At 56.1% G+C, this 11,694-nt stretch overlaps 1 protein-coding gene across 1 annotated transcript in view; it reads left to right on the top strand.

The window, feature by feature from the left end:
- The window catches only part of BAI2 (brain-specific angiogenesis inhibitor 2), a 39,904-nt gene that overhangs the window by 7,940 nt on the left and 20,270 nt on the right, over positions 1-11,694 (top strand). Inside the window, exon 3 of the mRNA XM_010837082.1 lies at positions 27-286. Coding sequence (XP_010835384.1) covers positions 27-286 — 260 coding nt within the window. The remainder of the gene's footprint in view (positions 1-26; positions 287-11,694) is intronic.

Below are 11,694 nucleotides of genomic sequence, written 5' to 3'. Positions count from 1 at the left end.
TTCCTCATCAACAACACCACCCCCAGCCAGTTCACCTGCGGGGTCCTCTGCCGCTGGAGTGAGGAGTGCAGCCGCGCGGCCGGCAGGGCCTGTGGCTTCGCCCAGCCGGGCTGCAGCTGCCCCGGTGAGGCGGGGGCCGGCCCCGCGGCCACCACCACGCCTCCTGGTCCGCCTGCTGCCCACACCCTGTCCAATGCCCTGGTGCCCGGGGGCCCCGCCCCACCTGCCGAGGCTGATTTGCACTCGGGGAGCAGCAATGATCTGTTCACCACGGAGATGAGATATGGTGAGTCTGAGCAGGGCCCAGGTGGGGCAGGGGTGTCTGGAGGACTGATGATGCCCATCTCAGCAGATCCTGGGGTGTGCATGTGGTTGTTCACCAGTGTCCCCTCTGGGTTCTGCCGTATCCAAGTGTGGGAGTCACCAAAGTGGAGTGGGGTGGGGGTCAGACCTCCCTCTGGAAGAGTTTGCATTCTGGGTGGATGAATGGGGGCACAGATCAAGCAAAGGAGCATGACAAACCCAGGGAGGGGAGACCCTAGCTGGGCAGTCAGGGAAGGCTTCCTGAAGGAAGTGATACAGGAGCAGAGATCAAAAGGACAAGCGGAAACAAGCCAAGCCAAAGCAGTGGTGAGGGCATTCCAGGCAGAGAGAGGAGCGTGTACAAAGGCTCAAAGCTGGGAATGACCGCAGCAGGCCTTGGCACTGCAAGCCGACAAGGTTGCCTGGAGGCTGGAGTAGGCAGGGTGCAGGGACGTCTTCCTGCCCACACGGGTCAGTGAGTTTTGCTTGTGGCCCCAGGGTCAGGGCAGAGGAAGGAGCAGAAGAATGTGAAGAGGCCTAGCTTCTTTGAGGCTGCCTTGGAGGGCTGACCTGGCTCAGCTCCCAACATCCTCTGTCTTTCCCCTCTGGGCCCACGTCTTCTGGGACCAAGGCCGCCAGCTGCTGGAGCTTCCTGCTGAGTGGGCAAAAGCTCTCCGAGCCCTTGAGTCCTGCCTGCTGCCCCTCCCACCCCAGCTCCCGCAGCCATGGCCACCTTCTGCCGACCCTCCTTCCTGCAGCTTCAAGGCCCCGAAACCCTCAGCTGGGTCCTATGTGTCTGCTGAATGGGTCAGGGACTGGCCAGGGGCTCAGGACGTGGGGATGGGAGGGAGGCAGATTTGGGATGTGGTTCCTAGCTCTGGTACTAACAGGGAGTTCCCCCACCCCCACCCCTTTCTGGGCCTCAGTTTCCCCATTTGGGGTAACACGTGCTGGCCAACCATCAGGAGGCTTCATGCATAGACTGAAGTCAGAAGGGACCTTCTGGATCAGGCTGAGAGCATTGACAGGGAAACAAGGGGTCTTGTGTGAGGGCTGCTGGGAGCACTGGAGTAGGACTGTTCAGTACCTGCTTTGGAGACAGAGCCCGGAAGTTGGGAGCCGTCTTTGTTACATTGAGTAGATACTGTTTTACTTACATCAGTGTTTTTGGCTGTAAAATGGGAGATAGCCCTGGTTTAATTAGAGACGGTTTATCATGACAATGGCCTCTCCCAGGGCTCTGGGGGAGCCACTTCTCAGTCTCCCCCGTGAGACTTCTGGCATCATGCCCATCCATGGCAAATGCCCAGTGGCCTTGCTCTGGCCTCTCCCCTAGGCCACCTTGGCCTCTCACAGCGGTCGATGAAGCCATCGGAGTGACAGCCAGTCCGTGGGCAGGCTATGGGCCCTGGAGGCTGGCTTGGGATTTAGTGCCTGCAGGAAGAAATTGAATTTCGCTTCTTTGTCGAACATCAGCGGAGAGCGCCAGGCGTATATCAGGAGGTTTATGGCTCCTCCTGCCTGGCCGCCACTGCCTGTCACTATATGGGGGCTCCCTCATTGTACTCGGCAGAGGGCAGGTTCTTTCGTCTGGCTTTCCCTGTGGTCCATAGGCCCAGTGGTCCGCAGTGGATGGAGAGAGGCTCTGCCCTCCTGGGCAGGCACCATCCGGGCAGGCTGCCATGTGGAGCACAGAGCCAGAAGCAGCCAGCTGGGCTTGGCTGAAGCCGGAAGCAGGAGTTGGTTGGTAGCTGGGCTGTCTTTAGGGGTCAGAGGGGGCCGGTGACGGGAAGGGCATCATTGTTCCCACCATTCTCTGAGCCTCTGCAGGGTCCTCTGGGACTGGGGATGGGTGGAGATTGGATGCTGGTTGTCTCTGGGCATGAAGCCTGGTATCTTCTCTGAGTAGGCAACCCTGGGCTTCCAGCTCATGCCCCTTGCTCTGCTTGGCGTGTTGCCAGGCTGCTCCATGGGATGGTCTGCAGGCAGGGCTCTCGTAAGGAGTTGTATGGAGGAGGGGTGGTGATGTGGCATCGGCTCTAAGTGGACTCACAGGGCACACTGGTGCCCAGAGCTGGGCTGGCACAGCCCCTTCCTCTCCCTTGGTAGGCAAGATATTGTTCCTCTTCACCACCTCTTCCCTTGGGCTTACCCTCTCTGGATCAAGAGATGATGGGCACTTGATTCAGTTTGTTCCATGGGGCGGGGGGCATCTGAGTTGCCCCGTGGCAACATCAGGACCCGGAGCACTCTGTGCCCAGTGGCGGCATCACCTCGGCCAAACCCTTGGCTTCCCCTCTGTGCTTCCCCTCACCTCCTCCCCACTGGGCCAGGAGAGCACTTGGACCAGCTGTAGGAGATCTGGCTGGCACACACAGGACTGCTGGCTTGAGGACAAGATCGGTGGGATGGTGGTGAACAGAAAGTGTGAGATCCCCGTCCCAGCCCCTCTGCCAGGCACCGGGGTAAGGCAAGCAGTGCTCATTTTCTCTGGGGCCTCCCGGGTAGTTTCAATGCAAGGCCGAGCAGGGTGGAGCTGGGTTGGTACTGGGAGAGTGATGAGGCTGGGAGTGGCATGGCTGGGCCCGCCTCAGAACCGAGTGCATTTGACAAGAGGGTACAGACGCCTGTTAATTTCACGCAAACTGCCTTTGATAGATCTCTTGTTATTTTTGGTGAGTTGAGCCATAAATTTGTGCCATCTTGCTGCCGCAATCTGTTGGGTGGGGGGGGGAGAGGAAGAAAGGGAAGGCAGGCAGGAAGGAGCTCCGCGGAGGACGGGCACGGAGGCTGGCTGAGGCCAGGGCTGGAAGACAGTAGGTAGAGGTGGTACCTGCTGCAGAGCCCAGCTTCTGGGAGCCGGGTGTCAACCTGCAATTCCTGCCCACTGATCCTCAACTTGAGGTGTGGCTGCTCCAGGAGACATCTGAGAGGAAGTGTCCTTGCACCCCCTTCCCTCCTGTGCCACACTCCCTGCCTCCCTCCAAGGGCACTGTCCCACCCTTGGCCGGATGCTACGGGCAGACCGTTCCTATCATCCGGGCTCCATTCCAGAGGCATGGCCACCAGGTGAGCCTGAAGTCCCCTGAGTGTTGGGCCTGGGGTGGGCAAGAATGGGTTCAGATCCTGCTCTGCCACTGCTGCTGGGTGACTTGGACAAGGCATGCCCCACTGGAGCCTCAGGACCCCCAGTTCTCTGTGTGTGTCCCTTCCCTGATTCAGCCCCGGTTATGGCCTAGACTCCTCAGCCTGGCATTCCAGCCCCACCCCTGATCCAGCTGCCACCCGCTTTCTCTCTAGTTCTCTCACCCTTTCAACCCAGGCTCCTACTGGCCCTGGAACCCTCTGCTTTCTGGCTTCTCTGCCTTTGCTTGGGCTGTTTCCCTCACCTGGAATGCCCTTTACCCTGGGTTATCCTTTGCCCCATCCTTCCAAGCACAGCTCAAGCCCTGTCTCCTCCAGGAAGCTGCCCCTCACCTGCCTAACCCAGTCCTAGATTGGCTTTCTTCTCCACAGTCAGGCTCTGCTGTCTTCCTTTGACAAACCTGGTCTAGTGTCAGGAAGAGGGGCCCTATCTGCCTTTTGGGGTGCAGACATGGAGGAGTCAGGGCCTCTCTCAGAGAGGGTAGGGAGGAGGCCTAGCACACGTGGTACATTTCCTGGAAAATCCTTCCAGCCAGATCTCTGCTGCTAGAAATCTGTGTGCTCCCTCGTAGGATGGGGAGTGGGACTCAGGCCCCCCACCCCCGCCCCAGACATCTCAGAGGGGACTGAGCCCCAGCCCATCCATCACACACATCTTTGAGTCTTCATCAGTATGGAGTTTGTGCCAGGCCTTGGAGTGGCTCTGAGTGAATGAGATCCAAGGTAGACTGGACACACCTGCCCTCTGGTGGGGGAGAGTGACCACTAGTTCAGTGGTGGTCCAGGCCACCGGCTGACGTTGCCAAGCCTTAGGTTCAACCCCTGACACCACCACTGACTAGCTGTGTGATCACGGGCATGTTTCCCCATCCCTGTATCATCACCTATAAACTGGGGAGAGTGGCGCTATTTTAAAGAGTGAAAGTGAAGTGAAGTCGCTCAGTCGTGTCCGACTCTTTGCGACCCCACGGACTGACTACAGCCTACCAGGCTCCTCCGTCCATGGGATTTTCCAGGCAAGGATACTGGAGTAGGTTGCCATTTTCTTCTCCAGGGGATCTTCCCGACCCAGGGATTGAACCCGGGTCTCCCGCATTGTAGGCAGACACTTTACCGTCTGAGCTACCAGGGGATTAAGCAAGAGAATGTGGGTTAATGCTTAGCACAGTGCCTGGCGCGTGGTAAACCCCTGATAAATAGGCGTGTGTTGTCAGAACTTAGTGCAATAGGTATAAATGTAGGTGCTGGGTGTCAAGGGAGGAGGAAGAGGGAGAATTAAACCACAAAGGGGTGGGAGGGCTGTCTAAAGAAGGTGATTCTGGGTTGGGTTTTGAGGAGTGAATAGGAATTCACTGGCCTGTGAATTTTTTTCTTTAAATCAAATGGCTTTCTAAATTTAATATAGTAAAAGTGGAAAAGAAGTATCACTTATCTGAAATAGGAGATAACCAAAGAAAATAAGAGATTCTAGCTTGACACTCATCCTTTCTCTTGATTTGTTAGAAAAAGAAACCATCAGATACTGGGGATGGTGGTAATGTCTCAGAGTGCACAGATACCTTCTTTCTCATACATTTGGAAGGATTAAAAGTGACATGGGTCATATAATTTATCATCTAAACCAGGACATTTTCGAGGTTATAAATGGGGGGAGGGGTACGGTCACTTCCATCAGGGCGGCAGGCCCAAACTGGACTCTCCCCAGCAGATTGGCAAATCATCACTCTGCAGGAAGGAGGCCTGGAAAGGGGCCCAGTGTTATTTCGTGGCACGTTTATGCGCCTCCCCAAGTCATTGCCCCGTGCAAGGGGAAGGGCTTTCAAGGTAAAGGAAGCTGCCCTTGCTGGGGCATGGTGTGTGAACATACAGGGGACCGGGGGCTATAGTAGACCAGCCCTTACTAGATGGTAGCCCCAGTGGTGGGAGATGGGGGCCGAGGCTCTGACTGCTGCCCCCAAACACTGGGACCTCATCCTGTTGGTGGAGGGCCTTAAGGAAGCGAGAAGTTAGGCAGCGTGGGGGAAGAGGGATGAGTCAGACGTAGTCCCTGCTCTCGGGGAGCTCCTGGCCACGTGGGGGATGTGGCGGAGACCCAGCTAGCTCTGTCGGAAGGCTGGGCAGGTAGGCCAACAGCCTGGGGAGGAAGTCGTTGGAGGGGAAACTGGGATTCTGGTGAGGTGTATGTACCCAGTTGCATTGTACTGCAGAGGTAAAGCCTGGAATTTATAAGAGCCACCTTCCTCTGACCTGGCCTTTCCCCCACACCCCCCAACCCCAGATCCTGATACACTGCTGAGATGGGGAGCCATGGAAGGGCATGACAGAACTGTGTTTCAGGGGGTCAGTTGGTGCCTTCTTGGGGCTCTAAGGCCAGTCTCAGGGAGGATGTAGAGAGCCCTGGGAAGGGAGGACTGCTTTGTAGATTACACTGCTGTCTCCCTGTGGAAGAGATGATTATCGTGGTTATTTTTAACACGTTCATGACAAAGGAGGCTGAGGGGGCTGCACTGTGTAGTTTGGGGGGCAGGGTCTGTGGAGCATGGAGCAGCAGGTGTGTGTAGTCCTTCTCAGATGGCAGAGCACCTGTGCTTACCCCGCCTGCCAGTACTTGGGGTGAAACTAGAGTGGCCCTGTGTGGCTGGGGTTGAGGAGCCCTCAGGAATATCTGGTGCTTGCTGGATGCCTGTCCTGTGTCTGGCAGTTCAGAGCTGGGCCATTTGTGCAAGAAGGTTGAGGGAGATTGAGATCCTCCATTAGGGCCCAGGAGAGAGAGGAGCCCAGGATACTCACAGATACAGCTGGGGAGAAGGGACCTACACGCCCAAACCTCTGTGTAGTCAGTCTAGGGAGGCTTCCTGGAGGAGGTGGCATTTGGAATCTAGAAACTTTTGACAGATTGAGGTAGAGGAAGGGCATTCCGAGAGGTAGGAACACCATTAACAGATGAGTGGAGGGAGGAACACATTTGCATGTTCAAGGGATACCAAGAAGGGGGTGGCAGCTCCTTTTCATTAAGAGTTTATTATGCTCCAGGTGGCCCATATCTCTCATCATTTAATTCTCACAATGAATTAGGAAGTGTCATCTCTATGTTCAGTTGGAAATTCAGAGAAGTGAGGCGACTTGCCCAAGGGCACACAGCAAGACTAGGCATGCTTGGGAATCAGACCTGCATCTGTCTGGCTCCCAAATCTGTGTCCTTCCCACTGGCCCACTTGGCCTCACAGTGAGTTTGGCTCCCTGGAGGGAGGGGAAAGCAGGCCCTGACAGGTCAGCAGGGCAGAGCATGCCAGGCTCAGAGGTTTGTGGTGGCTGTAGCAGTGCGAGGCACTGAAGTTTCCTCAGCAGGGGAGTGTGTGGCTGGGCTTCCAGAGGACTGCTTTGGAGGCCACAGAGGAGACTCAGAATTGATGCTTTTGATCTGTGGTGTTGGAGAAGACTCTTGAGAGTCCCTTGGACTGCGAGGAGATCCAACCAGGCCATCCTAAAGGGGATCAGTCCTGAATATTCATTGGAAAGACTGATGCTGAAGCTGAAACTCCAATACTTTGGCCACCTGATGCCAAGAACTGACTCATTGGAAAAGACCCTGATGCTGGGAAAGATTGAAGGCAGAAGGAGAAAGTGATGACAGAGGATGAGATGGTTGGATGGCATCACCAACTCAATGGACATGAGTTTGAGCAAGCTCCAGGAGTTGGTGATGGACAGGGAGGCCTGGTGTGCTGCAGTCCATGGGGTCACAAAGAGTTGAACACGACTGAGCAACTGAACTGAACTGAACTGAACGGAGGAGACTCAGGCTCGCCTGGGGGACGGATGGGTCGAAGAGCAAAGGAATGATTAGGAAGAGGTGTAGGAAAAAAGAGAACGGAGGCAGTGGTGGGGTGAGGGAGTGAATGGGGTCCCATGGGAATTAGGAAAGGTGTCTCTGGGGAGGCCTGAGTTGAGCTGTATTTTGTCAGAGCCAGCCCACTTCAGTGGAATGTGGCCGTGGGATGAGGCAGGCCAGAGTTTGAATCCCACACGGGCCTCTGCAGAATGAGACCTTGGAGCCTCATTAGTATCTCATTAGTAAAATGGGCAAACCCGCCCTAATGAGGATTAAATGAGCTGGTGCAGAGCACAGTGACTGGCACATAGCAGTAGTGGGGGAATTACCTACTGTGAGTTATTCAAAACCAAACAGGACAGTGAAGAGATTGTTCAGGATTGAGCTGGGAGGCGGGTCCCAGGTGGCAGTCGGGTGGGAAAGCTGATCAGTTGTAGGGCGAGGCACCCTAGCCCTGGTCCAGTCAGCTCATGGCACTCACAGTTTGGGGGTGCTCACACCCCTCCCTGGACTGCTCTGTGTCCTCTTGGCCCCGGGTCCTCTCACACCCTGCCCTACCCTGGGCCCGGAGCCAGCTGGGACCTGCACGTGGCATATGTATAATAAACGTGTGTTTCAGTGGCTGACACCCCTGGTCTTATCTGCCTTCTTTCCTGGCAGGGAGAACTGGCTTTCTTCAGAGGGGGCTGCGGTAGGGATAGGGAGGGGAGGGCAGTCAGTGCAGGCCCCGCTCTGTGGCCTTAGGCTTGTCACTTACCCTCTCTGGCCCAACCCAGGAGGCTAGAAGAGGGGCTCAAGAGCTGGACCTGGGACATGTTCTGATTTTCAAATGGGGTGGATTCTAGAACCACCGACACCACCTCTGGTTATATGGTGAAGCTGGCCAGCAAATGGGCGGTAAGTGGTTAGTAGAGGACGCAGGCGCCACAGGAAGCAGTGTGAGCCCCTGACAAGTAAGGCAGGCTGGTCTATCACGTGGCTACGTTTGATGGGCTTAGTGGATGCCAGGTCAGGGATGGGAGGGGTGCCACGCGCAACAGTAATGGCCAAGGCGCTAAAAATAAGCTGGATGAGAGGACTCTCAGCTGGGTTCACAACCGGTCAAATGGCATTTCCAGAATATTTATTAACAAATGGATGTCAGGCTTGGGGGTGGTCTTGGTGGTGGGCTGCAGGGCAGAGTTGATACTCAAGATGGATGAGAGGACTCTCAGCTGGGTTCACAACTGGTCAAATGGCATTTCCAGAATAATTATTAACAAATGGATGTCAGGCTGGGGGGTGGTCTTGGTGATGGGCTGCAGGGCAGAGCTGATACTCAAGATTACAAATGACCATTTCCAATGACCCCCATGGGGTGGGAGGATCTAGGAGCAGTGTGTCCATTGGTGTTTACTGCTGTTTCTCTGGGCTGGATTCTGTGCTCATGTTCACTGGTGGTCAGGGAGATGGCTCACCCAGCCTTCCTTCAAAGGACTCATGGGTCGGGGGAAATTCAGTTACCAGATGGAATCATCTGTGATGACAGCTCATGTATAAGATGGGGCAGCCAACTCTGCTAGGGGAGCGAGGAATATGACTTCAAAAACAGGAGGTCATTTGAGCTGGGTTTTGAAGGTCAAGTAGGAGTTTTCCAGTTGAAGAAGATGGGAAACAAACAGGTTTGAGAGGACATGATGATCTTATTTTGGACATATTGAGTTTGGGGCCCCCCCGTCAGGGGACCTGTTCAGGAGGCAGGAAGCTATACAGGAGTGACGCACAGAAGGCTTCACTCTGTCTTCGGGGAGACAGTGATGTGGGAGCAACCATCTTGAGGGGGTTATTGAAGCCTGGGGGAGCAGGGAAACAGGACAAAGTATGGACTCCTGATGTGGGAAGCAGCAGGAAGACCAACCCGGTCAAGGAGGCAGGGCAGGGTGAGGAGAAAGCCGGATGAGTCGGGGAGGGAGTGTTTCCCAGCTGGAGAGTCTGCGGGGCCAAATGTTGCCGAGGAGTCACGTGAGATGAGGCCTGCAAAGTGTCCATAGGATTTAGCAACAAGGAGGGCGCTGATGACTCTGTCAAGAACAGTTTCAGCAGAAGGATGTGGTCCAAAGTCAGATTGCAGCAGATTTAAGGTGACATTTGAGGCAGGATGCGCGTGGCAGGTGAGAAACTGGAGTGCCAGTTGCAGATCACTCACTGATGGTGATAAGAAGCTGAGGGCAGTAGCCAGAGAAGGCTGGAGGGTCAAAGGAGGGCTGCCCTCAGAACGGAAGAGGCATAGATCTGCTCCCTGGCTGCCACGAGGAGAATGCTGACGAGATGCTGATGAGAGAGAAGGCAGGCGGGAGGAATGAGAGGCAGCACGGGGATGGGGGCTGGCCTCTGAGAGGACAAGGACTGCAGGAAAGTTGGGAGTTGGAGGGGGATGGTAAGAAGTCAGGATGTGCGTGTGTTGGTTGGGGGGCTTCCATGTCAAAGTTTCTGCAGTTTCTCATAAAGCAGCTTGTTGCAGAGAGGGAGTAGGCGGAGGTGGGCTTGAGGAGAGAGGTCGAGGTCTGGCACAGCTGCCGAGGTGGGGGACAGGGGAGGCAGGGAGCCCCGCATGCCCAGTGGATGTGTGGCCCTGAATCTGTCGTGGTGCCAGTTGGCACAACTGTGGATTTCTTCAGCAGCCTGGGGGTGGGCGTGGAGAAGGTGGTTTGTCACAGGCTCCAGGGCCTGGGAATGGCTGAGCGGGTGTGGTGGAAGGGCTGGATGAGGGGATTCAAGAACTTGCCAGACATGGCTCCAGCATCTTCACGGTGGCCTCGACAGAGACAGGACCCAAAGCGAGGCCAGGAGGGATGGCAGATGCTGTTCAAAGGGAGGAGGCCCAGGGGCCTGAGGGGTTGGTGAGGGGAGATGGTGAAAATGAGCCAGATAGTAGTGCCTTCTGAGGATTCTCCACATCCAAGCAGGGTGCTGAGGGCTTCATGGCCTCCGGTCGGGAAGTCCTCAATTCAGCCCTCGAGGTAGGGGGTATACTGAATATTGTTCTCCAGAAGTCAAAAAACAAGATCAGAGAGCCAAAGACACTTGCCCAAGGTCATGCAGCTGGTCAGTGTCCACACCCAAGGTAGGACCAGAGTTGCCTGACTCTGAAGCTGTCCTGGGGACAGAGGGCCCACAGGTTTCTGAGATGGTGGAGAAGTTTGAAGGATGAGGAAGATCAGTTGCTAGGCCTGGTGGCTGAATCGGAGGGAAGGGTCCAGGAGTGGATGAGACCAGAGGCTGGGCTGAGTGGCAGCTGAGGGCTCCTTGGACCTGCAGGTTTGCTCAGAGTGGCCACTTTCATACCTGGTCAGGAAGAGCTTTCTCTTAGGCTTGGCGGCAGAGGGCAGGAAGAGTATACAAACTTCGTGAATTCCTTCCAACATGGAGTGCCTGTGCTGTGCTGACCTGGTGTTCAGAAATAGGAGAGGGCCTGGGGGTGGGGGAGAGGAGTACCTTCTAGTTTGGGGACGGCGTGGGCTGAGCCCTGTCCCAGAATTATGTTTGGGTCCCACCTGCCCCAGCAGCCTCTACATGGGCTGGGTCTTTCTCCCCTGTATTCATGTCTGCCGCATGCCCGCTACCCAGCCTGAGGGAGGGGGCCTGATGAGCTCATGTCTGAGCAGGAGGGCCTGGCTTTGGAGAAAGGGAGCTCCCAGCCTCTCCTCCAGGGTTGGCGGTGCTTCCCAGGCCTAGACCAGACACATAAATCAGGGCAACCCAGAGCCCAGTGAGGCGGGGCCGGAGAGCAGCCGCAGACCCCAGAGCGCCCGCTGCTCTCTGGCCACAGAGCGATGGGGCGTCGGGTCTGCTGGATGGAGGCACCTGCCCTAGGCCCTTAGGTCTTGGAGGAGCAGCATTCTGACCTGTGTCTCCAGGTCACAGTCCAGTGCTGCTTGGGCCCCAGGCCCAGCCCCTGACTTGGCAGGAATCATGTCCCACAGGCAGGACTGAGGGGTGGTCATGGCTGCTCACCTTGGCTGTTTGTCCGCCTTCGGGTCAGCCCTTCGGGTCAGGGGCAAGAGGCTGGACTTCCAGCTTACCAAGCTGTGTCATCTTGGATGAGACACTTCCCTTCTCTCCGGTCCTCAGTTTTCTCATCTTTAAACTGCGGCGATGGTCGCTACATCCCAGGCGAGGAGGGTTTAAGGAGATAGGTAAGGACAGCACTTGGCAGAGAAGCCTCCCAGAGCTCATTAATATGAGCGGCCACTCCCCTGCAGTCTCCCCTAGTCTGGCTGAGGCAAGAGGCAGATAGTTGTGAGGCTATGCGTGAACCCGGTGTGGCCTTCTGAGCCTCAGCTTCCTTATCTGTAAAATGGTGGTGGTGGTGGGGCAGGGGGCAGGACGTGATGCTCTCTCAGCGTTGCCTGCAGCTGGTGCCAGACCCTCCAGCT

Source organism: Bison bison, unplaced genomic scaffold, assembly GCF_000754665.1.
Source record: "Bison bison bison isolate TAMUID 2011002044 unplaced genomic scaffold, Bison_UMD1.0 scf7180017864068, whole genome shotgun sequence".
Classification (NCBI taxonomy): domain Eukaryota; kingdom Metazoa; phylum Chordata; class Mammalia; order Artiodactyla; family Bovidae; genus Bison; species Bison bison.
The sequence above is the reverse complement of the archived record's forward strand: the minus strand, read 5'-3'. Positions and strand labels throughout refer to the sequence as shown.